The sequence below is a fragment of the Cryptomeria japonica genome, chromosome 11, assembly GCF_030272615.1.
Source record: "Cryptomeria japonica chromosome 11, Sugi_1.0, whole genome shotgun sequence".
NCBI lineage: Eukaryota > Viridiplantae > Streptophyta > Pinopsida > Cupressales > Cupressaceae > Cryptomeria > Cryptomeria japonica.
In genome coordinates this window covers 510,749,367-510,775,420 of record NC_081415.1, presented here as the reverse complement: position 1 = coordinate 510,775,420, position 26,054 = coordinate 510,749,367, and the positions used below count along the sequence as shown (strand labels likewise).

At 37.4% G+C, this 26,054-nt stretch overlaps 2 protein-coding genes across 6 annotated transcripts in view; both read right to left on the bottom strand.

Annotated features, from left to right (window-relative positions):
• Positions 1 to 431: 431 nt before the first annotated feature.
• Positions 432 to 26,054, bottom strand: part of LOC131034701 (uncharacterized) — a 234,047-nt gene continuing 208,424 nt past the window's right edge. For 4 of the 5 annotated variants that reach the window (XM_057966440.2, XM_057966307.2, XM_057966504.2 and 1 more), the window contains 3 exons: positions 24,358 to 24,423; positions 1,149 to 1,229; positions 432 to 1,002 (listed from right to left, as the gene is read on the bottom strand). In XM_057966440.2, coding sequence (XP_057822423.1) covers positions 829 to 1,002; positions 1,149 to 1,229; positions 24,358 to 24,423 — 321 coding nt within the window. In that variant the 3' untranslated portion in view covers positions 432 to 828. Of the gene's footprint in view, positions 1,003 to 1,148; positions 1,230 to 17,666; positions 17,797 to 17,892; positions 18,291 to 24,357; positions 24,424 to 26,054 lie in introns of all 5 variants that reach the window. The other variant, XR_009103870.2, reaches the window with a different exon arrangement.
• LOC131034980 (uncharacterized) lies at positions 10,223 to 11,133 on the bottom strand. Its single transcript, XM_057966637.2, has 2 exons — positions 10,746 to 11,133; positions 10,223 to 10,639 (listed from the first exon to the last, which is right to left on the bottom strand). The coding sequence occupies exons 1-2, from the start codon at positions 11,076 to 11,078 to the stop codon at positions 10,241 to 10,243; spliced, it is 732 nt and encodes a 243-aa protein (XP_057822620.1). The 5' UTR covers positions 11,079 to 11,133; the 3' UTR covers positions 10,223 to 10,240.

Below are 26,054 nucleotides of genomic sequence, written 5' to 3'. Positions count from 1 at the left end.
ATTCACCGAGGCAAAACAACTATCTAAAGGGATATAATTGCCTGTTTGAGCCAAAATTTTCATTTTCCAAAGTTGTGCACAATATCATCTTTCTCGAGATGATCTAGATCACCCTAAATCTTCAACAACCTTATCCATGCCTCCTAAATGCACCCAACTGATGTAAATGACTCTCCATACGAAAATTGACTTGAATTGAACTCTTCTCTAAATCAGATTTAAGAACCAACCTTTCAATAGTAATTAGGAGTATTAAATGTGATTAAAATTTGAACATCGCTTAATACATTTACCATGCAGACTTGTATCATTATTGTGTAACAATAGAGAAAGAAGATAACTCCCTTCTCATACTAGCAATATAACTTCTTGTATGCAACAATTATAGATCATATAGAAATACAAATCAGATAATGCAGACAAGCATATACTTGGATTCTTCTGAACTATAACAATTCGTATAAAAGAAAATTAAACTTGTGATAATTATTGCATGTTTTGAATCCTTGTGGTCCTGATTCAAGTCAGACTCACTGTTTCTAAAAAGACGCCCCTAACCTATTTTTTAAAGTTTTAGAATAATATGAGAAATTATGTTTGAAAGGAAACTTTTCTAGGAACTGTGAGTTTTTACCTCACATACTTGAAGAAATTTCAGTTTACATTGTTCAAGAATAAACTCGGAATAATGAAACGATAAGCATCTCAATGTTATTGTTCAAGCAAAATGGAAATCATATTAATTTTATGATACCATTTCCTGAAACATGTAAATTCCCTTTGCCGTGTTTTCCGTGCTAAATGTCTACATACAAAGAACATCAATTTCTACACTAGGGTGTCAATGCATGTTTCTGGCATCGACAGTGAAGAGGCATTAACCATTGTGACATCCCCAGCATTGGAAGTTTCATTTTGATCCATTGAATTTTCTTGAACAACTTCAGCTACAAAGATGCTCCCTGACTCACACCACCCTGCAATTACATCCAAATTTGAACACTGCAACAAAAACAAAATCATGTCAAACATCATTGAAAGCTTATCCCATTACTTCACATCTCTCAAATAGATTTTTTGGTAATTAAAAGTTATTGAGATCAATAGTCATAATGCATGAATGTCAGAATCAAAGTATCATAACATACCTTATTGAAGCCCAACCAACTAGAGTCACCACGAAAGGAAAAGCTGCGTTGAGGCTTTCCTCTCCATCTCCCACAAACAACCTAAATATAAAGCATGACCTATCAATATTTCATATTCTAAAACATTCAATCTCAAATGATTAATGCTAAACAAAAAATGTTTGAGACACACAAGTATTAATACTATGCTTTTTAATCAATTTTATAAAATGAAGCTTAATATCCAATAGTTGTTATAAGCCAAAAAACTGGTATGTCAGACCTCTCAAATAATATTCAAATCAAACAAAACCATGCAACTCTTCAAACACAGTCTGTTAATCCACTGTAGACAAAATGGATGAATCTCTGACTTGTTCTTTCATCTTTAGAAGGAAATCTAGGTATCGCAGATCTTTATGTGGCTGGTTAAACAAAGTTAGGTGGACTTAAACATTATAATTTAAACATAGATGTATTGATAAATTTTTAATGAATGATCCAAGGTGGGTGATTGACGGCAACAGTATCAAGTGGAGTAAAACAAAAGACAGTTCAAAAGAGCTTTAACTTGCCTAACACTATGTCAGATTTGTGAATACAATTGAGAACCAGCATACCTGGTTTCACATTGATCAACCTCACATACTTGTGGAAATCTCTCCACTTTTGTTGGGAATCTTTGATTGGACCGTGGGCCATTAGTCACTTCTCATCCAAGTTCCATGGTGTAGGTACGCTTTCAAACCTTCATAAGCTGCAAGCTTGTTTCTATTGCTACTTGTAAGATGGAAAACAAAAAGTCCAGAGGATTCACATCTAGAAATACCTAAAGCCATCAGATATATGGTATATCAACTGGAATAAGGCCCTAAGGGTTCATTCTAGTGTGATTTCCCGATGCCAATCAAAGACCAGGTACCCACTTAAGGGCTGCCAACCCTTGCAGCCAAGTACACATCTCACACAAAAACATGATGAAAGCAAGTACAGAGAGCTACTTGATAAAAAAAAATTGATCTTCCTGCATCTTATTACAAAGAAAATAAGCTATGCTCTCATAGCTCTGTAACCTGCACCTCCCTCAAGCATTACTCATAGCATCATCTTTTGTTTTATTTCTCTACTGAAATTTTAAAACTACTTCAAACCCACACTACTACTCTTCCTCTCAGCTAAAACTCCCTGAAGCTCTCTCTATCTTGTACACATCACTTAGAAGGTTTCTGTTGCTGTCTAGAATTTAATTTGATTGCTGTTTTTTATAAAAGCTCAAAATGAGCTACTACTTACACCTTCCACACTCACCTCCTCTTTACTTTCCTACACTTTCCCATTTACTCATGCTATTCTCCACCCTTCTATTTATTATAATTTGATGTTTTAGCAGGGCCCAAGAATGAGCGCCCAGCTTCCAACTTCTACGTAGCCTCATCTTTTTTGTATTTGCTGTTTTAAAATTCAAAAAAAGCTGTTCCTTTTAACAACCCCACCTTCAGTTTAACATCTGTATTAAAGGGCATGATTCCTTATTAAAAAGGGTTCCCAAGTGTTGCTCAATGCCTCCCAGGAAGGCAGAAAATTTGAACTTCTTTTACCAAGTCTCACATGAAAGATTCTTCCTCCAAATAGATAATTTGGTCGCTGGAATGGCTTAGAAACAAGTAAGGATTTAATATTATTGCATCCAACAGCTGCTCCACATTATAATTTTCATGATTTCATTTTTGTGAAAAGAAAATTGCGTTTTAGAGAGACTTAAGTTACGTCAGTTACCTAGGAAACAACTTTTAATTTTTGCATAAGTTTTCACTGGATGCTTGATTTCACCTAAAAACTGGCCAGAATGTGAGGAACATTGTGAAAACCACAGTAAAACCTTTCTATTCCAACTTTCGAAAATCTCTAGAAGTAATATATTCAATATACTATTGACGAAAACAAAGAATTTCACATTCTCCCAACAAGTGCAAAATCTGGCCATGAAAATTTGACACATTTGGCGAAATACAACCACAAACATCCTTGTAAAAGGATTTAGCTCCAAGTATCATGGATTTTCAAAATCAATTGTTTCCATAAAACTGTCTACAAAGCTTTAGAACTGTGTTTAGGCAAAAAGTCCAATTTTGCAATTTTGACCAAATCAAAAATTTCCAGCTGTAGAGAGATGCCAAGAATACCAAAACAAACATTTTTTGCATGATGTTGGATTGCCTGTGGATCCAGATTCCGTTGCATCATTTTTTTACTATCTAAATTCTATTAGCCACGATGTTGGCTCACATAACTTTCTTCATATATCATTTGGGATGATATTTCCTCCATATCAGTAATCAACAAATGATGTCGATCAATACCATTTGCACCATATAAATAATAATAATCCATGTAGCAACATTCTCATACACAGTGATGGAATATTTTGAGATTGTGGTCAATCCATAGGGTAGTCTTGAAAAGTGTCTATTCAATGCAACTGTCCTGATCAACATGGCTATCTTAATTGTAAATTCAAATTGCATGACTTGTTTGACTGCTGCTTTTACTTCTTTAATTGTCTTCCTTAGGTTCATCACCATCTATATGGTTGTGGACTTCTCAATCACGATTAATGTTGTGTACTGTATGATTGCAGGTTGGTCTATATTTTGCTTCATGTCTTGTTGTTTGGTAGCATTTCATGCTTGGTCAGCTCATATATTTTTGTCTGTTGCCTTCTTGTTTGCTTATACCAGAGGAGGAGCCATAACACTCTCAAAACTGTTCTGTCTAGATTAAGTTAAACCACCATCTTCTTGCTTGATGGTTATCCTTCCATGCTTTCCTTCTCTAATATAAACAAAGGATTGTGTCCTTGCTCTCCTAGCAGCAACGACCCATTTGTTTCTCCCCTTGTACCAAGTTCTGCCCAACAGTTGCTCCTTTCTCCCTGTAATTTCCTTGTAGTTCAACTTGTGTAGCCTATCAATCCTATGGTATTCAGAATAAATCATTAGTCGTCACTTTCTGTCAACCTAGTTTTCAACCTTTTGTGCTTTACTTATAAATCCTAATAACTATGTCATTTTGTCTTTGTCATCTTTTTATTTTGAACATTCTGTTAGAGATTGCTATATGTAGACCAGTCCCCTTATTCTTTCTATTCTTTTGTCCATGTTTAATGGTGGTTCTCTTTATCCACTTCAGCTTTTAAAATTACTAAAATCTTGTGCCTTGGTTTGGAATGTTACTCGCTCACCCTCTTTATGCTGGTAAAATCATATTGACGTGCAAATTGTATTGGTGTTACATGGATGGTTGGTTTGATTATTAAGTGCATAGTTTTAAAACTCATGGACTCGCCACGAACTTGCCACGGACTTGCGAGTCCATAGGAGCCACGAGTCGACTCACCAAGGACTCGCGAGGCGAGTCCCGGCGAGTCCATCTGAAAGACTCGCGAGTCTTTTGCAAGGACTTGCGCGAGTCTTTTGCATGGACTCAAAAAAAAGTCATGCAAGCTTTGAAATTGAGTTTTTTAAAAAAAAATTTGCCTTCATTTGGCATAACTAAGGGAGTGAAAAATAAAAGAAAAATAACACCCGACGCCTTTATAAAATAATAAAAGTATTTTTGGCCTCACGGGGCACTGCCCCTCGACCCCGCCCTGTATCGCGACAGGGAGCGCGCAAGGGGCGCTGCTCCCAAACCCCCGTCAAAAAATATAGGGGGAAACTGCGCCGATGGAAGTAGGGAAAATTTAACTTCCGAGTCTGATTAGGCTCCATATAACAGCATAATTAGCATTGAAGAAATCTTGGTATTATACATTTTAGAGTTGAAAGTTTGAAACTATGAGTATGTGACATGTGTAATGTTTCAATTATGGCTCTTATGCTCTCTAAATGCATTAATTTCTTTATGTTTTTTTGTAAAACTACGGTTTTTCTTTTTGTCGAGTCCTTGCCGAGTCTTTCACGAGTCCGAGTCCGAGTCCAAATTTTTGGTTTGCCGAGTCCGAGGCGAGTCCGAGATTTTCAACTATGATTAAGTGTACATGTTAGGAAAAGGGTTAAGGATATATAAGCGTTGTGAACTTTGGTTTAATTGGTATAGAATTTGATAAGGATGTGATTCATCAGGTGCTGAATTGTGAGTCAAATGGCAGTGAAGGTGACAAAACTATATTACATAATCTACTACCAACATGACAAGCCAAAAATATTATATATATAATATATATGTATATATGTACACACACATGTATGTATGTGTGTGTGTGTATAAGTATATGTGTGTATATATGTGTGTGTGTGTATATATAAGTATATGTATGTATATATATATGTGTGTGTGTGTGTGTATATAAGTATACGTGTATATATATATATAAGTATATGTGTATATATATATATATATGTAATATCCCCAACAATTTTTTTTAAAATTTTAACAATTACAAGCACCCGTTAGGGTTAGAAAATGATAACCAAAACACTGCAAAAAGTAACCCTTCGACTTTTTGATCATCGAGAGCCCAAATTAGGAGGGTGAGAGCATAAAGTGATAGGGGATCGTTAAATACAAATCTGAGATGCTGATACAATACTGGGTGGCAAGCCAACCCCTTCCGCTTATACAGCGGGTAATGGAAAATCCTAAAATCACTTGACGGTAAACCAGCCAAGGACGATACAAACAATTGAAATGAGCAATCACTCTACCGCTTATGCAGCGGAAGAACTAAAATGAAGATTACTATCAACTCCACCGCTTATTCAGCGGGAGGACATTATTACAAACAAAGATAGGTGGCATGGCTAGCCTCTTCCACTTATGTAGTGGGAATTACAGATAAGTTGCAGCAAGAATGATTGATCTATACTACTGAAACAATCTTACAAAATAGAGATAAAGGATTAGAGAAGATGTTTAATGCTGATCCCAAGCAAAATACTTCCAAAATCACACAACATAAAAACACTACTGCTGTTCTAATTCTGCAAGCTAGAAACACACTGTCCAGCCACTACCAGAAACACCAAAACACTCATAACTTTCTCAAAACTATTCGAAATCACACCAAATCAAATGCAAATGACTAATATAACATAGGCGACCAATCCAATACCTCAAACCTGCAACTTGGAAGCCTCAAATGTGATGCACGCATCCCAAGGTAATTCTGAAAATGGCACTACAGCAGCAGAATTCGATTTGCAACCAAAAAACAGAATGACCACCAAAGCCACGCCAAGATAGAAGAAGGATTGTCTTCCCAATACGCTTCCAAAGAGCCGATACCTAGAACAATGCTCTCAACACATAGGCAGCTACGAATAAAACTCACTTCCAGCCAAATACGCACCAGCAACACCAAAAACACAGCAGCAACATAGAAAATTCAAAACTCTCACTGAAAACTGAATCAAACACTCCAAAAACATCACTCAAAAATCAACTATCCAGCTAGGTACTGTGTCTCAAGTACGAAACCGAAGCAACTAGGAAGCTCTTCCAACTTCGAAGTCCAGTCACTAACCATTCCAATAGTATAATGGTGTAAATTCTCAAGATCACCAAATGAGGAGCCCATCCCTTGTATTTATAGATTTTGAAACTCAAATTCACCTGAAATGGTGCCCAAATTACCTTACATTCATTTGCATTTCATTTCACATGCCCCTCCAAATATGGCATCCACTTCCACACTCCCTAGTCGAACTTTTCCCAAGGAAAAATCGCCAAGTTATAATATCAACATTGTGTTGGCAGTGGGCCAGCATCCCTCGTGGGGATTCACGACATGGTTTAACAACCTCCTGTGGATTCTATAAGTCTAGTGGTTGTATCAAGCATTGACAGGTCAATCTTTTGGTGCAACGGCAACCCTAGCTTGTAACAAGTGGTATCAGAGCTTGGTCACAGGTTTGAATCACACAGGCCGCGGCGAGTGACGCTGGGAGGGGGATTGTTGGCAGTGGGCTAGCGTCCCTCGTGGAGATTCGCGACATGGTTTAACAATCTCCTGTGGATTCTATAAGTCTAGTGGTTGTATCGAGCATTGACAAGTGAGCATTGACAAGTCGACCTTTTACTGCAACAGCAACCCTAGCTTGTAACACATTGCAGATCATAAACACCTTCATTTTTTACGCCAACAACTTAGGGAAATAACTTGTGACTTAGGATAAATAACACTATGCACAATTCTCAATACAATTGATCAGTAATATAAATAATTAAATATTAAACTTTAAAGTAAAGTACTACTATTTAATTAATTCACTTATATCTCCAATACTGATCGCAGTCAAATCCACAGGTGAACTGAAGTGAAGAAAAACACTGAACTGCACTGGATTGGAGCTCTGCCCAAGACTGCCAAAAATAGCAATACCCGAACTGACACTTACTAAAAATAGCAAGTCAAGAAAAACTACTCCGAAAATCCTGATCATCGAACCCAGAGAGAGAGCTCAGAAAACCCAAAAAAATTGTACTATCTAGTCAGCCCAACACCCACTTACTAAAAATAGTAAGTTCAAAATTCTCCTCAGAATTGAATGCATGTTATACCACCAAGAAACTCTCAAAAAACCTAAAAGGAAAAATGAACAGAAATGTAGAATTGCCAACGAACAGTCCTCAAATGGCTCGTGCAGAACTCCACAAAAATAGGAAACCCTAACTCTCCATTTCAATCAGCCTACGGGTCTCTGAAATCATAGAAACGAGACTCGCCCGGACTCGCCTAAACTCGACGAGTCTGAGTCCGAGTCTAGTGAGCAAACTCGCCAGACTCGCCGAGTTTGGCGAGTTTGCAACCTACGGGTCTCTGAAATCATAGAAACGGGACTCGCTCGGACTCGCCTAAACTCGACGAGTCCAAGTCCGAGTCATGCTCACCGAGTCTCTAGGACTCGGACTCGGACTTGTCCGAGTCTAGTGAGCAAACTCGCCGAGTTGGCGAGTTTGGCTCAAACTCGCCAAACTCGGCGAGTCCCGAGCCCCAAACTCAGCTATAGGCTACGTTGGTAAAATGACAAAAAAACTCGGCGAGTCCCGAGCCCCAAACTCAGCTATAGGCTACGTTGGTAAAATGACAAAAAAAATACATTTTAAAAAGTTTTTTTTAAATGAATGGTATCGTCTTTGTTCACTACAACCTTCGCCTGAGAATGATAAAAATTAGGGTTACAAGCTGTCAGCCAATAGAAAAATAACATCCGACACCTTTATTAAATAATAAGTTTTTTTTGGCCTTGCAAGGCGCTACCCCTCGAGCGCGCAAGGGGTGCTGCCCCTTGACCCCACCTTGGGGGCACTACCCCCAAACCCCCGTCGAAAAATATGGGGGGAAACTGCGTCGATAGAAGTAGGGAAAATTTAAGCTCCGAGTCTGACACTGATTGGATCGACCAGGTAGATATAGAGGCTGAGACTGTAGCCATGGCAGAGGAGGAGCGGAGAGCACAAGCACAGATAGGAGATTCAGAGGCAGATAGTGACACGGATGTTCCTGATGTTGGTGAGCATGGCATGGTGTCACGGGGAGCGGCTATGGCTGTCGAATCATCCAAGACCTACCTTAGACACCTTCATAGGGGGCCGGGGCCGAAGGGTGCAGGCTCCTCTGAGCCATAGGCTTGTAGTTGTATTTACCTTTGGTATTTGTATGAAACATTTGATGATGATCATATGATGACATGGATTTTTTATTCCATGAGTTTTGTAATATTGTATACATTTGACAATATTTATATATCTATGTTTTTTATTTCCTTCAGCTACAATTTGCGTTTATGCTTATGTGATTGATGTATACTTGTGTATGTAATCAAATGAGCCGAGTTTGATGATGTTAGTGTCTTTAAGGTGCATTCAATAAAGGGTGCTTGAATCAAGTTTTAAATCTTTAAAAATCTCTAAATTTCTTGAGTTTTTCACTTTCTTGAGTCCAGCCAAGTATGGAGCTGAGTCTGACGCCGAGTCCCGAGTCCGAGTCCAAGTTGGCCTTGCCGAGTCCGAGTCTCGTTTCTTTGTCTGAAATAGACCAATGGACCTCTGATTACTCCTCACTGAGAAGGGGACGTTACAATATATATAAGTATATGTGTGTATATATATCAAAGAAACGAGACTTGGACTCGGCTCGGACTCGGCTGGACTCAAGAAATTTAGAGATTTTTAAAGATTTAAACTTGTTACATGCACCCTTTACTAAATAAAACCTTAAAGACACAATAACATCATCAAACTTGGCTCATTTGATTACATACACAAGTATACATCAATCAAATAAGCATATGCCATAAACGCAAATTGTAGCTGAAGGAAATAACAAACATAGATATATAACTATTGTCAAACGTATACAATATTACCAAACTCATGGAATAAAAAATCCATGTCATCATATGATCATCATCAAATGTTCCATACAAATACCAAAGGTAAATACAACTACAAGCCTATGGCTCAGAGGAGCATGCACCCTCTGGCCCCAACCCCTTGCAAAGGCGTCTAATAAGGTGCTCCTAGATGATTTGGCAGCCATAGCCGCTCCCCGTGACACCATGCCATGCTCACCAACATCAGGAACATCTGTGTCACTATCTCCCTCTGAATCTCCTGTCTCTGCTCGTGCTCTCTGCTCCTCTGCCATGGCTACAACCTCAGCCTCTATATCTACCTAGTCGATCCAATCAGTGTCATCATCACTAAAGACAGCCACAATATCTGTCTCAGTGGCCGACTCTGCATCAGGATCAACCTCATCTAGAATGATAGGAGAGATGTCAGCTAATGCATTCTTTCTCATTCTTAGGCAGAGGTTGTAGTGAACAAAGACGAGATCATTCATCTTCTCCACAGATAATCTATTGCGCCTCTTGGAGTATATGTGCTCAAACATACTCCAATTGCGCTCACAATCAGATGCATTGCATGGTTGGCTCAAGATGCGAATGGCCAACTTCTGAAGATTTGGTGTCATTGGGCCAAAAAAGCTCCACCAATTATCTGAGTTTGAAATGAGAAAAATAAATAAAATCAGTCTCACTCATAAACTCATTTAACAATATACAATAAAACTAAAATTAAGCCTTACAATTTATTTTTACCTAGCATCATAGTTGTCCTACTTTCTTTGGCGATAGGACGAGAGGTCTCCCCTTGTGCATTTGAGAACAACTGTAGCTCTCGAATAAGCTCTGTCTGAGTAGAACTAGCAAGTGCCATCTTCTCCATGATTGAGTATAACCATTAAGAACCTCCACATCAGCCTTGAAAGTAGGGCTAAAATGGAATGCCAGATTCAGATAATAGGTTGCTGCACAGATGGGCCTATGAAGTTGATGATGCCATCTCCTATCAATGATCTCCCAAATGGGACCATACTTGCTCTCATCTCCTCCATAGACGGATTTGATGCCCTCCTTCGCCCTATCCATGCCCTCATATATGTAGCCCATTGCAGGCTTTTCTCCATCCGCAACTCGCAACAGAACCACCAAGGGCTTAACAAACTACAAAATTGAAAATAGTGTAATTTAGAAAAATGAGCAAATAAGAGAATATGATGAATAAGTTATAAAACAAAAAGTCAAATTGTAGAATTTATAAAAAAATTACCTTCACTATCTCATCACAAGGGATCCAAAAGTCTTGCTCATCAATAATGCAGTCTGCCATATCTTTCCCTAGAGGGGTAGCAGTATAGGATGAGGAAGACCACTCCTCACCAACAATCATACATCTCAAGGCCCACTTACAGCGAAGCATGGACTGCAATGTGATGAAGTTTGTGGCAAATCTTGTGATTCCTGGACGAGCTAACTCCTTCCGCTCTGTGTATTGTCTCATAAGAGCCAACACCCATGAATGATTATATACAAATTTGCACACATTTCTCGCCCTTTCTACACATCTCTTGACCCATGGGAGTTTTCCAATATCCTCCAACATGAGGTCAATGCAATGGGAAGCACATGGGGTCCAAACTACAGATGGGTGCCTCTCCATCAATAGTCTACCTGCAACAACATAATTTCTTGCATTGTAATTAATGAAGTTACAAAATAGTAATTAATTTGCAAACAAAATTAGTTTGTAATCAAAAGTTTGCCTGCAGCAACATAATTTGCTGCATTGTCGGTCACCACCTGTACCACATTTTCCTCATCCACCTCATCAATCACCTCCTCTATCTGCTCACATAGGTAGGTGGCATTCTTGCAATGGGCAGAGGCATCAATGGACTTGATGAAAACGGTGCCCCCCTAAAATAAAAAAATAAAGCAAGATCAATGATCATTCGATAAATCATTAAATGAAAAATATAAAATTAATGACTAAATGAAACTAAAATTAATCAATCACCTACGGAAGAAAAAAGAAAATTAAGGAGAGTTCTATTTCTCCTATCCGTCCAACCATCAATCATGATGGTGCAACCTTTAGTGCTTCATATCTGGCATTGTTCACCTAATTCCTTCTTCACATCATTCACCGATTGAGTCAAAATGGGTCCCCTCAAATTAGACTCAGAAGGGGCTTTGAACCCCGCCCCGCATATGGTAAGGGCATCAACCATTTCTTGCCAATAAGGAGACCTGACACAAATAAATTAAATGAGATAAGTTAAGTATGTACAGGAAAAAAATAAACGAAGAATCAAAATATAAAAATTATCAAACATAAAACATTCACTTGGCTGTAAAGAATGGAACACTATCGTAGACCCAAAACCTGCCAACTGCCATTGTAGCGGCATCATGGACCTCCTTGTTCCAACCCATGCTCTCAAGTGACTGTTGGGACCCAGGAGTAGTGCGAGGCGCAAAGAAGGTATCCAACCTAGATTTACGAATTCTAGGTCCAATGCTAACACTCCCACTACCACTGGCAATGCTAGGAACATGAGTAGTGGCACCTGCAGAAGCAGAAGCACTAGCACCAACAGTAGCATGGTGAGTGGGACCATATGGAGGCATGGAAGAAGGCCCTCCAACACAACCTAAAGCTGTCCCACTTCCAATGGCCGCGAGATCCTCCTTTTGCTTCTTTTTGTTTTCAATTGTTTCAACCATTACATAGCACTCGCATACAACCTCAGTTGTTGCCTCAATGCATCGGTCGGCATCATGCCCACGCACACCAGAAATATGGTATTTCAATCTATATATGCCTCCATGGAATATTGTTTTGCAAAAAAAAAACTGTCTGCCCCTTTTTTTGCCTTGGAAAACCCTCATGAAATTTACAAGCAGGGTCCTTTCTAATGGGGGGTCTAGAAAAAGACATTGTATGATAATTTTGTAAAACTTGAGGCAAATAAGAAAGTGAAGGTTGTTGCAATAAGAGTCATAAGACATTACAAATACAAAAAAAATTAATACATTCATTCTTTGTTGTGAATTCATTCTCATTGTACATTTTTTTCAAAAAGCTAAGGTAGGGCTTGTAAATTTATTTTTTTTTAAATGTAGTGTTTGATCAAAATTTCAAACCCTACTTTTTTTTAAAAAAAATTTACAAACCCTACATAGTAACATACAAAATATTTTGGAAAAAAATGTAAACTTTCAAAAAAAAAGAATAGAAAATGAAATTTTTGCATACAAGAAACAAAAAAAGCTCAAAAAATCAATCTTACCTCTTACAACAAGCTTGAAATAAGCTGCAAACTCTTCCTTTCCAACTCTTGATGCACCAAATCAAAGTATAATGCAGCCCCAATGTGATGAATGGATGAAATCTTGAGCTTCCTCCTTGCTGGTTTTTCTTCAATGAAACCTTGTTTCTCTTCACAACTCACTTTTCTCCTCCTATTTTGCCAAATGAATGAAATGAAGTTCACTTTTAGTGGCATAGGATAATAAACCCCAAAAAAAAGTGGCATAGGATAATAAACCCAAGATATGAATAATAATATTTAATAAATAAATAAATAGTTAAATTTCAATTAATCATTCATCGGTAATTATATTAAGTAATAATAATAATTGATATATATATGATGATCAAGCATAGGAGCACAAATATGGCTAAAGCCCCTTATAAACTTCCTATAGAAGGTAGCTAAGCCATGGAAACTTCTGACATCATTCGTTGTCCTAGGTGTAGGCCAAGACAAAGCATCTGCCACCTTATTCTTGACTCCTGTCTTGTCCTTAAGGATGAAAGTGAAAGCTTGTAGAGTCTCTACCCATTTCATGTGCCGGTGATTCAACTTTTCTTGAATATTTATGAAGCTAAGGGCCTGATTGTCTGTGAAAACTATGAATTCTTTCGATAACAAGTAGTGTCTCCACTTTTTCAATGATTGGACTAGAGCATACATCTCTAGGTCATAGGATGAATATCTTTTCTTGGGCTCATTCAACTTCTCACTGAAGAAAGCAAGAGGCCTTCCCTCTTGACTGAGTACCACTCCAATGGCCATATGACTAGCATCACACTCCACTTGGAAGATTTTGTTGAAATCAGGTAGGGCAAGGACCGGCTGCTCTGCAACTTTCCTCTTCAATGTTTCAAAGGAGTTATCTGCTTCTTTTGTCCAATGGAACCTGCACTTTTGTCCTCCTTTTATGGTATCAAGCATAGGAGCACAAATATGGCTAAAGCCCCTTATAAACTTCCTATAGAAGGTAGCTAAGCCATGGAAACTTCTGACATCATTCATTGTCCTAGGTGTAGGCCAAGACAATATGGCACTCACCTTTTCTTGATCCATTTTCAATTCACCATATGAGATTACAAATCCCAAGTAAATGATCTCTTCCTGCATAAAGAAACACTTTTCCAAGTTGATCATTAATTGCTCTTCATACAATCTTCTTAGGACCAGGTCTACATGCTTTAGATGTTCTCCTTTGGTTTGACTGAAAACTAGAATGTCATCTAGGTAGACTATAACAAATTTCCCTATGAAATCCCTCAAGACTTCATTCATTAACCTCATAAAGGTACTAGGTGCATTGGATAAGCCAAAGGGCATGACTTTCCACTCATACAACCCCTCATTTGTTTTAAAAGCAGTCTTCCACTCATCTCCCGACCTAATCCTAATCTGATGATAGCCACTTTTTAAATCAATTTTTGTAAAATATCTAGCACCCCCCAAACAATTTAACAAATCCTCAATCCTAGGCATTGGAAACCTATACCTGATAGTAATCTTGTTGATAGCTCTTGAGTTGGTGCAAAGCCTCCAAGTGCCTTCCTTCTTAGGTGCCAAGACTGTAGGGACTGCACATGGGCTCAAACTTTTGCCAATCAATCCAGACTGCAACAATTCTTCAACCTGTTTTTCCATCTCAACATTCTGATCCGGTGTGAGCTTGTATGCTGCTTTATTAGGCAATGTGGATCCAAGTATAAGGTCTATACAATGGTTTATATCCCTCATGGGAGGTAGTGACCTTGGCATGCCATCAGAGATGACACCCTTGTATTTGTCTAGTAGCTGCTGCACTGCAGGGTCAATCAATCTCAATCTGTCCTCTTTCTTATCCTCAGACCTCTCCACCTTGGCTACTGTTTGAATAGGGATAAGGGCATAACAGACCATGTCTTCATTTGCCATGTTCTTCAAGAATTGCTTCCTTCCTAATATCAACACCTTGGCTACCTTTTGTTTGGTCTCCTCATCATTCTCCATTAAAGGTAGCAACTCAATCACTTTACCATCCTTGGTGATGGAGTATGTGTTTCTAACACCATCATGTTGTGCCTTCAAGTCAAACTGCCATGGTCTCCCAAATAGGAGGTGACAAGCATCCATCTTTGCAATGTCAAACATCAACTTATCTCTATAGGTTCCAATCTGGAACTCTACCCAAGCCTGCTCTTCCACAACAGCTTGTTGTCCTTGTGTGAGCCATGAGACCTTGTAGGGGCAAGGGTGAGGTAGTCTTCTCAACTTATCAGACTCTATATTAATTAATGTATTGCATTAGTCTTATTTGGGCAAAATCGCCGAGTTGGCAAGTTTGCCCTTGGACTCGATTGAGTCCGAGTCTGAGTTTGTTTAACTCGTGGGGGGTGACTCGGACTCGCCAAGTTTGAGCGATTTTTGTTTCTCTAATATATATATTAATATATATATACAAGGTCTATATTAGTCTTTCTCAACTTATCAGACTCTATATTAATTAATGTATTAATTAATATATAGAAACGTATTGCAGTTTATATTAATGTTACCCATAAATTCCGTATAAAACATTATCAGACTCTATATGTTAATCTTACGTGTTAAGCATGTTCCCATGCATACCACCAAACAAGGATGTTACTGCCTGTAACTTAATAGTTCTCATCTAATCGACGGCTATCCCATCCAATATCCTCCCGCCCCTTTCAATTCTCATTTAATATTCTTTTTATAGCTTCCAGTTTCTTTACGAAGGGAGACATCTCATCGTATTAACCTTTTCATGAGACACCTCTTCATTAATTAAATTACTCTTATCTACAAGTCGCACCATTTGACTATTTGAATTTCATGGTAATCGCACCTTATGTGGATAACTAATTTATTAATTAACAGCATTTGATAATGATGACATTAATGTCTATTTTGCTTCATGTTTGATATAAATGCTCATGGAGGCTTCAATATATACAGATTGTTGTTTGTTAATTATACTCTCTTGATGTAATCCATTGCTTTTATGGAAACATCGGTGCTGTCTCAGATATACGATTCCTCTTGATCAGCGATTGTGGAAACGGAAGGCTGTTGATGATCTTGGTTAAGGATCTTCATATGGCTTAGTCAATTTGATTCCAATCAATGTCTTGCATAATTTGTTTAATCAAATGTCGATTATGATTGAATCTTTCTTAGTGGGATGGTTTAGTTTATTTCATGATTAAGATTAATTTATTAAATATTTACACATTAAATTAATAATATCATTAATATATTACAGATATTATTGCTTTTTTTATTAATAATATCATTAATATATTAATATGTAATATTCCTTTATAATATTTCCAGATGATCATAATATAATAATATTTCAAGAATATTATTATTATTTAAACAAATATGAATAATAATATTTAATAAATAAATAAATAGTTAAATTTCAATAAATCATTCGTCAGTAATTATATTAAGTAATAATAATAATTGATATATATATGACGATCAAGGAGGGGACATGATAGGGCCCTACTATTCGAACTAACCCCCCCCCTCCTCCTAATTATTCTGCAAGGTGATACTTTAGCCCCCCAACCCCCCCTTTAGAGTAGTAATCTACCCCCCCCCGCCTACTACAAGCCAAATTGTAGGGGAAGGGCTAGCAGGCTGATTAATTAAGGGGGGCCCACACACGCAAATAACTTAATGGCATCAGTTCATGACTATACCCCCCACCCCAAAAGAATAACTTAATGGCTTTAGTTCATAACTATTTCCCTGCCACAAGATGATATGCTTCCAATGCCAATAGAAAGTAACCCATCCAATAGATATAGCACCTAATAGATCGCAAGCTTGGACTCAGAGAGTACTCAGCAAGCCCAAATTGTTTGACTTGGCAACTTAAAAAGTATTGAAATTTCTTATAAAAACAATTTTTTTTTTTTTTTGTTGCAAAATTCAATTACAAAATGTATCAAATGAGTCTAAAAACCATGAGGAAGTGTTGTCTATTAAATTTGATTGTTCAATACATGTGGATTACAAATGGCATCATCATACGAAGCTAGATAGTGGAATTGGATACAATAGCTAGCTCCTAACTAATAACTATTATGAATTTACGATGATTGTATTTGAAAATCATAATCATAAATTCCATATCTAGGCAACTTAGACATTACAAGTTTCTACATCTTCCTCTTCCCCGCACTAGAGAAATAATGGGAAGTAGAGGGTATGGTCCTCGCACTCGAATCTAGCTCTCTGCTTGGTATAGAAGATTGTGCTTGTGGCTCCACCATGCTGGTAAGTGGTAGTGGCTCCTCCTCCACCATATCAATGTCATCCAATCCAATCTCCCCTGCTTCTGCTGCAGCCACATCCTCCATAGCTTCCCTTTCAATATCAGCAATCTCATCCTCTGTAAATAAGGGGTCCTCATCATCCTACCTAGTCCAATCACCATAGGGATCAATGTCATCCAAATCAATGAGTTTGTCAGGCTGGTCCTGCACCTTTCTTGTGCGAAGCTGAGGTTATATTATTAAATTTCAGAGCAGCATACAAAAGATGGTAGATTTTATTGACACTAATAATGCGCTTCTCTATTTCACTCGCTTTGTTTCATCAATCATAGATTACATATGCTAATATATAGGAATTGGATCTCCTATATTATTGAAGAACTCCCGTAACAAATCCCTTACATCATGGGATAACAAATAACCAAACTATAACAAACACACGTAAATATACAAGCTCCTAAACAAACTAACAAATACTTTTATATGCATCCTATAATTCTAACAAACATGTGAACACTAACAATAGTTTTCCCAACATATATTGCACAAAAACAAGATCATTGAGGTGTTTTTGAGTCAACTTATTACACTTTTTCGTGTGAATGGCATCAAACAAACTCTAGTTGCGCTCACAGCCAAAAGCACAAGGTTGAGACAATTCGAAGGGCTAGCTTTTGCAAATTTGGGGTATTTCCACAAAAATCTTTCAACCAAGAACCTGCAAATAAGATATTCATTTTTTTTGTAAATAAACAAGATTCTATCAATAATTGTAATTCATAACTTGCATAATATAAGGGTTCACTTTTCTTACTTGGTGTTCGGATCTCTCTTCCTCATATACATGAGTTGGAAGAATAAAATTTCCCCCTAGCTGTCTTGTAATTCTGCAACTCTAAAAGGATGAGGTCTCTTGTTGCATTTAGGTGTCATCCTCTCAATACATGTGAATAGGCCCTCCATAACCTCCCCATTAGCATCCGTGAAGCTACCAAAGAAGTAGAACTTGAGGTTGAGAAAGTACCCCACTGCATGAATGGGTTGGAGTTGATTGTTCTACCTTTGATCAATGATGTCCTGAAAAGGGGCAAATCTTTGCATCCCCCCTATAATAGTGTTGGATGGCCTCTTTGGCCCTATTCATTGCCTCGTATATATATATATATCCCATCACAATTTTATCACCATCACCCTCACCAACAGCTTAGTCACCTATAAAGTACAAAGTACAAACAAATTTAACTTACAACTTACAATGAAACAAAATACTTCTAAAGTTTAAAATTAGAAATAAAGGATACAATATGAAATTAAATTAAGTTACCTTGACAATCTCTAATGCTCTAGTTACAAATTCACCATAAAAAATTATTTTGACAATCTTTTCTCCATCAGCCTTCTTTGAGTAAGTTGAGTCTACCCATGGTTGACTCACAAACATTTACTTTGAGGGATTCAATAAACTAGCAACCCTTTGCAATGTTAGGAAATTTGTTGCAAACCTTGTAGCTCCTGATCGCACAAGTTCTTTGCCCTTGGTGTGCTCTCTCATCAATTGAAGAACCCATGGATGATTATATATATGTTTTGTTATATCTCTTGCTTCTTCTACAATTGGTTTCACCAAATCAATTTTGCCTATGTCCTCCAAAAGAAGGTCAAGGCAATGAGCTAGGGGTCAAATTAAGTGTTGGATGCCTCTCCTGAAGCAACCTTCCAGCTGCCACATATGCTGCTACATTCTTAGTAACAACTTGAACAACATTGTCTATGCCCACCTCTAAAACAACCTCCTCCATCATCAAGCTGAAATTTTCTGCATCCTTTATTATATTGGAGGCATTAATTGACTTCAAAAAAACCATCACACCATTTGAAACCATCATAAAATTGATAAGAGTGGTTTCTTCCATCTATCCAGTCATCTGAAAGAATTGAGCAGCCACACTTTTGCCATTGCTTCTTTTCAACTTCCACCATTTCTTTTACATCTACAATTTCATCTTGAAGCAACTTGCCACTTAAATCTTTTGGAATAAGGGCCTTGAACCCTTTCCCTGCAATTGTCACTGTTGTTATCAAGCTCTCCCAATATGGACTCCTTGCCACGTTGAAGGGAGAAGTTTGTTATAGTACCAAAATTTTGCACAAGCCTTCTCTACTTGTTTGTGAGCCTCACTATTCCACCCAATAGCTTCCAATACAAGCTGTGATCTTGATTCATTTTTAGTCTTAAAAAAATTGGATATGATTGAAATCAAGAAAGATTGGTCACGTACACGTGGACTGCGACTAAAGCCAACAATGTGTAATGCCCCCTATGTTATTCCTTACGAAATTAGGGAACAATTAACTTGCAAATCAATTGCAAGAGACTTCTTATAAGAAACTCTAAATCCTTATGAATTCTGATAATGAATACTAATAGAATGACAATATATTAATTCAGAAATATATGATCAACTGAAAGATGCCAACTATTGAATGTAGCAATCTGACTTAGTTTTCTGATTCTGAATTCTTTGCCCAACGGTAGAAAAAATTGGTTTTGTATGTTTGTTTTGTGGTTTTATGTTTTTTTTGTGGTTTTGCAATGTATATATGCCTTGAAATTTAGATAATGCAATTGGAAGACAATGACAAAACATGAACTAATGACTGAAATTAAATTTCAAATTGACTAATTTTCTAACAGCAATTATCAAAAGCCAATAAATAATGGAATTTATCAAAGATATGCCAAAATTGGCCTACCAGAGGTCCAACGCTTTGCCTGGAGGGCTGCTTTATTAGCTTAAATGAGTCCAGGTGCTGCTACAAGAGCTACCAACGAGTCCTAACTGTTCCAATGAGTTTTATTCCTCTAAATAATAATTACCAAAAACAAATCTAACATAAATAGACCAAACTGCTACTGTTTCCTTCAAGCCCCCAGGAGCCTTCACTGAAAATGGACAATTTTCCACACTGATTTGCTCATATCTCTCTCCAATGACATCATAAGCCTGAAAGAATGATTCCAATCTTTATTCCTACTACTGACAATTATGTTTGCACAAAAAACCCAAAGGTAAACCCTTCAATTTATTTTTTATGAATTCTAGGCAAGTAAGGAAGGTACAGCTGGCCCTGGAATGGTACGGCTGGCTTCAAGGAGTGGAAAGCTTGCTGTAAGAACCTCCAATCTGATCAGAACTTGCTGTCCAAAACCTCTCCTTGCTGTCTTAGCTGATAAATCACACAATTTGGTCCTCCAGTGACCTGAATTACTGAAAATAGTACCGAATCAGGTAGGGGCTACGTCCAACCTGTAGATTTCATTCCCAAATCCTTACCACAACCTGCAGATCTGAATTTGCAACTTGATTTAATGCCAAAGGTAGATGCTCGATTTGAGCACATCCAATATTGGATACAAATAAGAGATAAAAGAAAAATTCGATGATTCCATGAGAGTGTGACCAATTCCCAATATATTGCTTCCAAGATCGAGGGGATGCATCCTTTAGTTTGTAAACAGTCATACCCCTCCTCAACCATGTCCCTTCATAAGTAATAATTTATTTCTAATCACACCCTTATGATCATTTGTAATCGAATTTGTTTTGATTAAACTAATCATTAGTTTGATTGAGTAACCAATGAAATGGTTAGTGGCTGATCGAACTGGATGGTTCATCAGCCAATGGATTAATTGTTGCATTTGGATTTGTTAATGAAGAATATGTTCATCAACCGGCTAATCCTTCCTTCCTCATGAGGACAATATGCCTTCTCGATTACCTTCAGATATGATAAGTCTCCTTCCCACAATAATAACTGATGGCCAGATATGATGGTCTTTTGTTTATACGATCGGATTTACACAATGATGATACTTTTCCATTAGCTTATTACAATGATAACAAAGAATGGATGTTGGATAAGAAATGGTCTTCAAACATGATCGATATGGATTTTATATATGATCGATGTGGCATTGATGTTTGAGTGTTGTTACGTGCTGCTTTTAATTGATGATAGTGATGAAATATGTTACTCATTGTCTCCATTGTTATGCCAATAGGGATTTGCCTATGAGACCTTCATGAGTACTAGCGTGACAATAGTATTATGATCATTGATTCAGCATACAATATGGGGTTGAGGGGTGGAGCCCCAATCACCAAGCCCAAATGAAGACCTTCAAAACCACACAAACCTTCATGACACACATCATTTCAATATTTTTTTGTGAATCTTGGAAAACGTCATAAACCAAACAAGCATTGAAAGGTTGCAAGTTTTTTATTTTATAGTAACTTAAATGTTCGATTGACGTTTTACATTTTTTTTATCTTTAGATTTTTTTCCCCAAAATCCTAGTTGAGTCTAGCTTGTGGGAGTCGTCGAGTCTAGCAAGTCTCCCTCAAACTCAAGTCTCGAGTCCCAAGGACTCATTTGGCCAAACTCGCCTCGAAACTCACCAAGTTTGGGCTAGTCTAGGAGAGTCATGTAATTATGGGACTCTAGGGTCACAATTCAAAATAAAATCCTTACAATTACAAAATTGAAATAAATACAACCAAAAAATTGTATAATCATCTTCAATCTCATCAATCATCAAAAGTATTGAAATCAAGATCATCGTTTGGTTCATGTTCAACATCATTTGACCCATAAGTAAATGCATAGCCACTGCAACTAGGTGCATCATGTGTAAGAATCTCATCATCATCATCCATAGTAACTCTAGCAAACTCTCAAATAGATGCATCCAAGTTGGTACACTAAGGGGCTATGCCCCAATGCTTCGTTGACCCTTCCTTGTAGTGTTCTTGCTTATGTGAAAGAAGACACAAGTTGGAATTGACATAAACCAAGTCTTTTGCTTTTCTTTTGCAGCCAACTGGTTACACTTCACTGAGTGGATAAAGGAGTATATACTGCAATTCCGTCCAGCTGAAGAACTTGCAACATGTTTAAATAGGAGAAAAAACCAGCAGAACTTAAAAATAAAAAATGCAAAATAAATTAAAAAATGGTGAGTACTAAAGTCTACAATACAAATGTTAAAAAATAAAAAATACTTGTGATAGAATCTTGATTGCAAGGAACAAATACTATGATCTCGTCTTGAGATGAACATGCTAAACTCTTTCCTAACATTTTCCGCTATTTTTGGATCTGAAAAGAGCCTTTCAAATGCCCGCTTGTACCCATTAGCAACTTCACTATCTCTATATGGTGGAGTTCTCCCTGGCAAAGCAAGTATCTATGAGCTATAGTATTCAGGAGCTAATGCATATGCAAGGAGATGCAATAGTGTGTTCATCTTGTTCTAGTGGTGATGAATGATTTTTTCCACACTTAGGAAAATATTTCTTCGAGTTCATTCTATTTTTGTTCTATTATGACCTTTACTTTTTCTATCATGGAATCAATTCCATCATAGATTTCCCCAAAACATGGTTGATCTGTATCAACAAACCTGATCATACTCAAGATAGTCTCAGTGAAACTCAAGACAGTGTCCACAAGAGCCCACCAATTGTCATCTAGGATCAATGACTTAACCTTATGGGCCCTCTCTAAATTTCATTGCTTCCAAATACTCCATTGGTTGCTATTAACCATGGCACCCAATGCCTCTCACACCTTAACAATTCGTTTCAAAACAATCGTGGGTGATGCAAATCAGGTCTCAACAACCTAGTATATAACACATTTAAAAAATTATATAAGTAAATATAGCATGAAAAAAATTAAGAAAAATAAATTAAATAATTAAATTAAAATTACATTCAACAATTCCAAATTCGAGAAAGTCCTAAAAATGCCTTGTTACATATGGTGGCTTGTCACAAACATTTAGATCTCCTCACCCTCTTGTTATGTAGCTTTCACCAACTCTTTTTGAGTGCCAAATACTTGCATCGCCAAGTTAAGGGAGTGCAAAATGCATTGTGTCCAAAAAATGTGTTCATACCTTTCCTCAACCAAAGCACCTACAGCCCTATAATTTTTTGCATTGTCCATAGTGATTTGGACAACATTTTTAGCTTTCACCAACTCTATTTGAGTACCAGTTATTTGCATTACCAACTTAAGATAGTGTATAGTGCATGGTGTCCAAAAAAAGTGTTCATAACTTTCCTCAACCAAACCACCTACAGATGCAATTTTTCGCATTGTCCACAATGATTTGGACAACATTTTTAGCGCCTACCATCTCTATGGACTCAATGAGGATTTTAGAAATGAATTCTGCATCAACGATTCAAGTTGATTGTGAGGGGCAAATCAAGGATGCAGAATTTCTTCTTCTTCTTGTTCTCTAACGAATAAATAGATGATAAGATCTCCTTTATGCAAGTTATCTTTTCTCCTCTAGCACTTTGTGATCGATCTCCTTTGGAAAACCAGCTAACCTTCAAAATGCAAAAATAAGGAAAAATGGTTGAGCAATCTGTTTGAGGAGAGAAATGGAGCTTGATAGAGGCAAAATTTGGCTTTAGGGGGCCTTTTAGGGTTAAACCACTTTAGGCAAGTTGAAAAAGTTTTTTTTGGCATTCGTTAGGTGTTGACACCTGCAGGAGTGCCTAGGAACGCCAGACAGTGCCCCGCACAACCCAGGTTCCCTATGGGTACACAGTCACATATCCATAGGGAACCTAGGGTGTTTTGGGCACTCACTGGATGCTCTCCGGCACTCCCATACCCAAATGCTTCTAAATCGGGCAGGTGGAGCAGATCCAAAGAACCCAGCAACATAGTATAAAACTTGTGATACTTGCCACAAAAATTGCAGAAGCTCTAATTATTTGTATGCTTTCGAATAAAAAATGTCAAGGAAAAACATTTGACTTCCAATAAGCTTACGAGTGAGCAAGCCATCCTCCTTGGCGGCCAATTATTCTTTCCTTTGAAGCTTAAAAATATCTTAGGGCAGACCTCTAGATCAGATGAACTGGAATTATTAAAGTAATAAGAATTGTAAATTGGACTGTTGCAAAGAAGATCAAATTAAAGGACATAATAAGGAAACTATCAAGAGCAGACAGGCAAACATAGGAATGTGTTTCTGAGAAGATGTTTGATAAAAAATATCAGGGTCTATCAGTCTGTAAACCTCCCATAGATGTAGCTGCCTTGTGAATTGAGTAATTCTTTTCTAGTTTACATTTGATATCTGTTTGGTTTGTATTTGTATGATGTTAGCCTAACACAAAAATAGCAGTTGATATATATCAAAGTTAATGAAAAACAACAGCTTATGAATCATTAACATGAATTTTACCTCATAATCCAATCCATGAACATAAAGGAAATCAGGATTAACATCTGAAAACATAAGACCAGTAATCTGCACCAAGAAAAAAGGAAAGAAACAGTCAGTTATATGATAATCTGAACAACTCACTGGAAGAAAATTTTAAATGTGCACCTTTGACATAAGCTGCATAAGAAATTAAAAGTATCGGTTGCTTCTGTTACTATTAATGATATCAATAAACTGGAAGATATAGAATATGAATATTTTTTGAAGGAAACAAGTACACTGGAAATAGAACGATGGAACAAACTCCTAGGAAATATAACAGTAGAAACTTAAAATAATCAGTATCTGCTTCAATATACATAAAACTGTAGCACCCATGAGTACATGAAATATTGTCACATATATAAAGCAAGTAATACTTATCTGCAACAAGAACATATACCACAGAGCCAAAGAATAATGCTTTCATTTTATGAGATAATGAAGTTTAAATCATCTCCATGTATCATCAAACCTTCATATAGGAGAGTATTGTTGTGCCTTGCATACCCTCCCCGTCGTCGACAAGGTCCCCGCTTCCACGTCTTGTCCTCACTGAGGTCCTGAGTAGTAAGTTTTGGTAAATTCGTAGAGAGAAGATGCCACTGTTAGGAGTTTGAGCTTTGATAAGATGATCCAATCTGAAATCAAGTCAACCAGGAGTTGTAAACGGATCAAACGTCCTAAGTCCTAGATACCAAAGGATTTGCATCTTGAAAATGAGAAGCAAGATGTTGCAGTTAAGTCAGATCGCCAAGCTGACAAGAGGGTCTTGAACTGATAAGAAAAATCGGCTACTTGAGTGACAAGGAGCCTGAGATGAAGTCCCAAGATATTGTCAAATCCAAGATTGGTCATCAGCAGGTTCGAAGCCTGATACTCAAGGCAAACCAAGAGATCTAACCTTTTGACTGAATAGGCCAAGATTTTAAAATGATGAAAAGGTCCTAAGTTTACAAAATCAGCTCACAAGGCCGAAATTTGAAGAAAAGGCTCACAAATCGGCTCATAAGGCCGAAATGTGAACAAAGGGCTCACATTCGCACAAAGCAATGCAAAGCCAAAAAAGCTTCAAACTTCGAATTGCACCATAGAAACCATTTTAGCCGAAAAGAACAACAAAAGGCTCCATAATCTTGCAACCAAGCTCGAAGAGCCAAAAAGGTAGAAAAGGAACAAAGTTTAAAGCTTGCAAAAGGGTCTTTTAAGCCAAAAAAAACACTTAAACACTCTCAAAATCGGCTTCTAGGCCGAAAATTACAAAAGGCCAAGACTCACAAAGTAAGCTTTTAAGCCGAAATTGGCTAAGAGGAAGTCTAATTCGCACAAAATAGCCAAGCATGCCGAAAATGTAAAGAGGAAGTCTAATCCGCGCAAAAACGTCTTTTTGGCTGAAATCAAAAGGTTCTATTATCTCGCAAAAAGGCCATTTAGGTCGAAAGTGATCAAAAGACAAATTCGTGCAAAATCTCCTTAAGACCCAAAAAAGACCAAAAGAGTTTAAAATCTCGCAAAAGGCGTTAAAGAGCCGAAAATAGAAAAGAGGTTAAAATCTCTAAATAGCGCCAAACCCTCCAATGAGCCAAAAAGGAGATCAAATCGTGCAATTTCACCTTATAGGCCGATAAAGGGGCTAAGTTCACGTAATCTCATCTATTTAGCCGAAAAGCTTCAAG

What these genes read in the sequence shown, in the direction of transcription:
- LOC131034980 (XM_057966637.2), bottom strand. Translation starts at nt 11,078, where the DNA reads ATGTTGGAGGATATTGGAAAACTCCCATGGGTCAAGAGATGTGTAGAA. An exon ending in CTTGTGATGAGATAGTGAAG is followed by an intron (nt 10,640 to 10,745) that starts GTAATTTTTTTA and finishes TCAATTTTGTAG; the next exon opens with TTTGTTAAGCCCTTGGTGGT.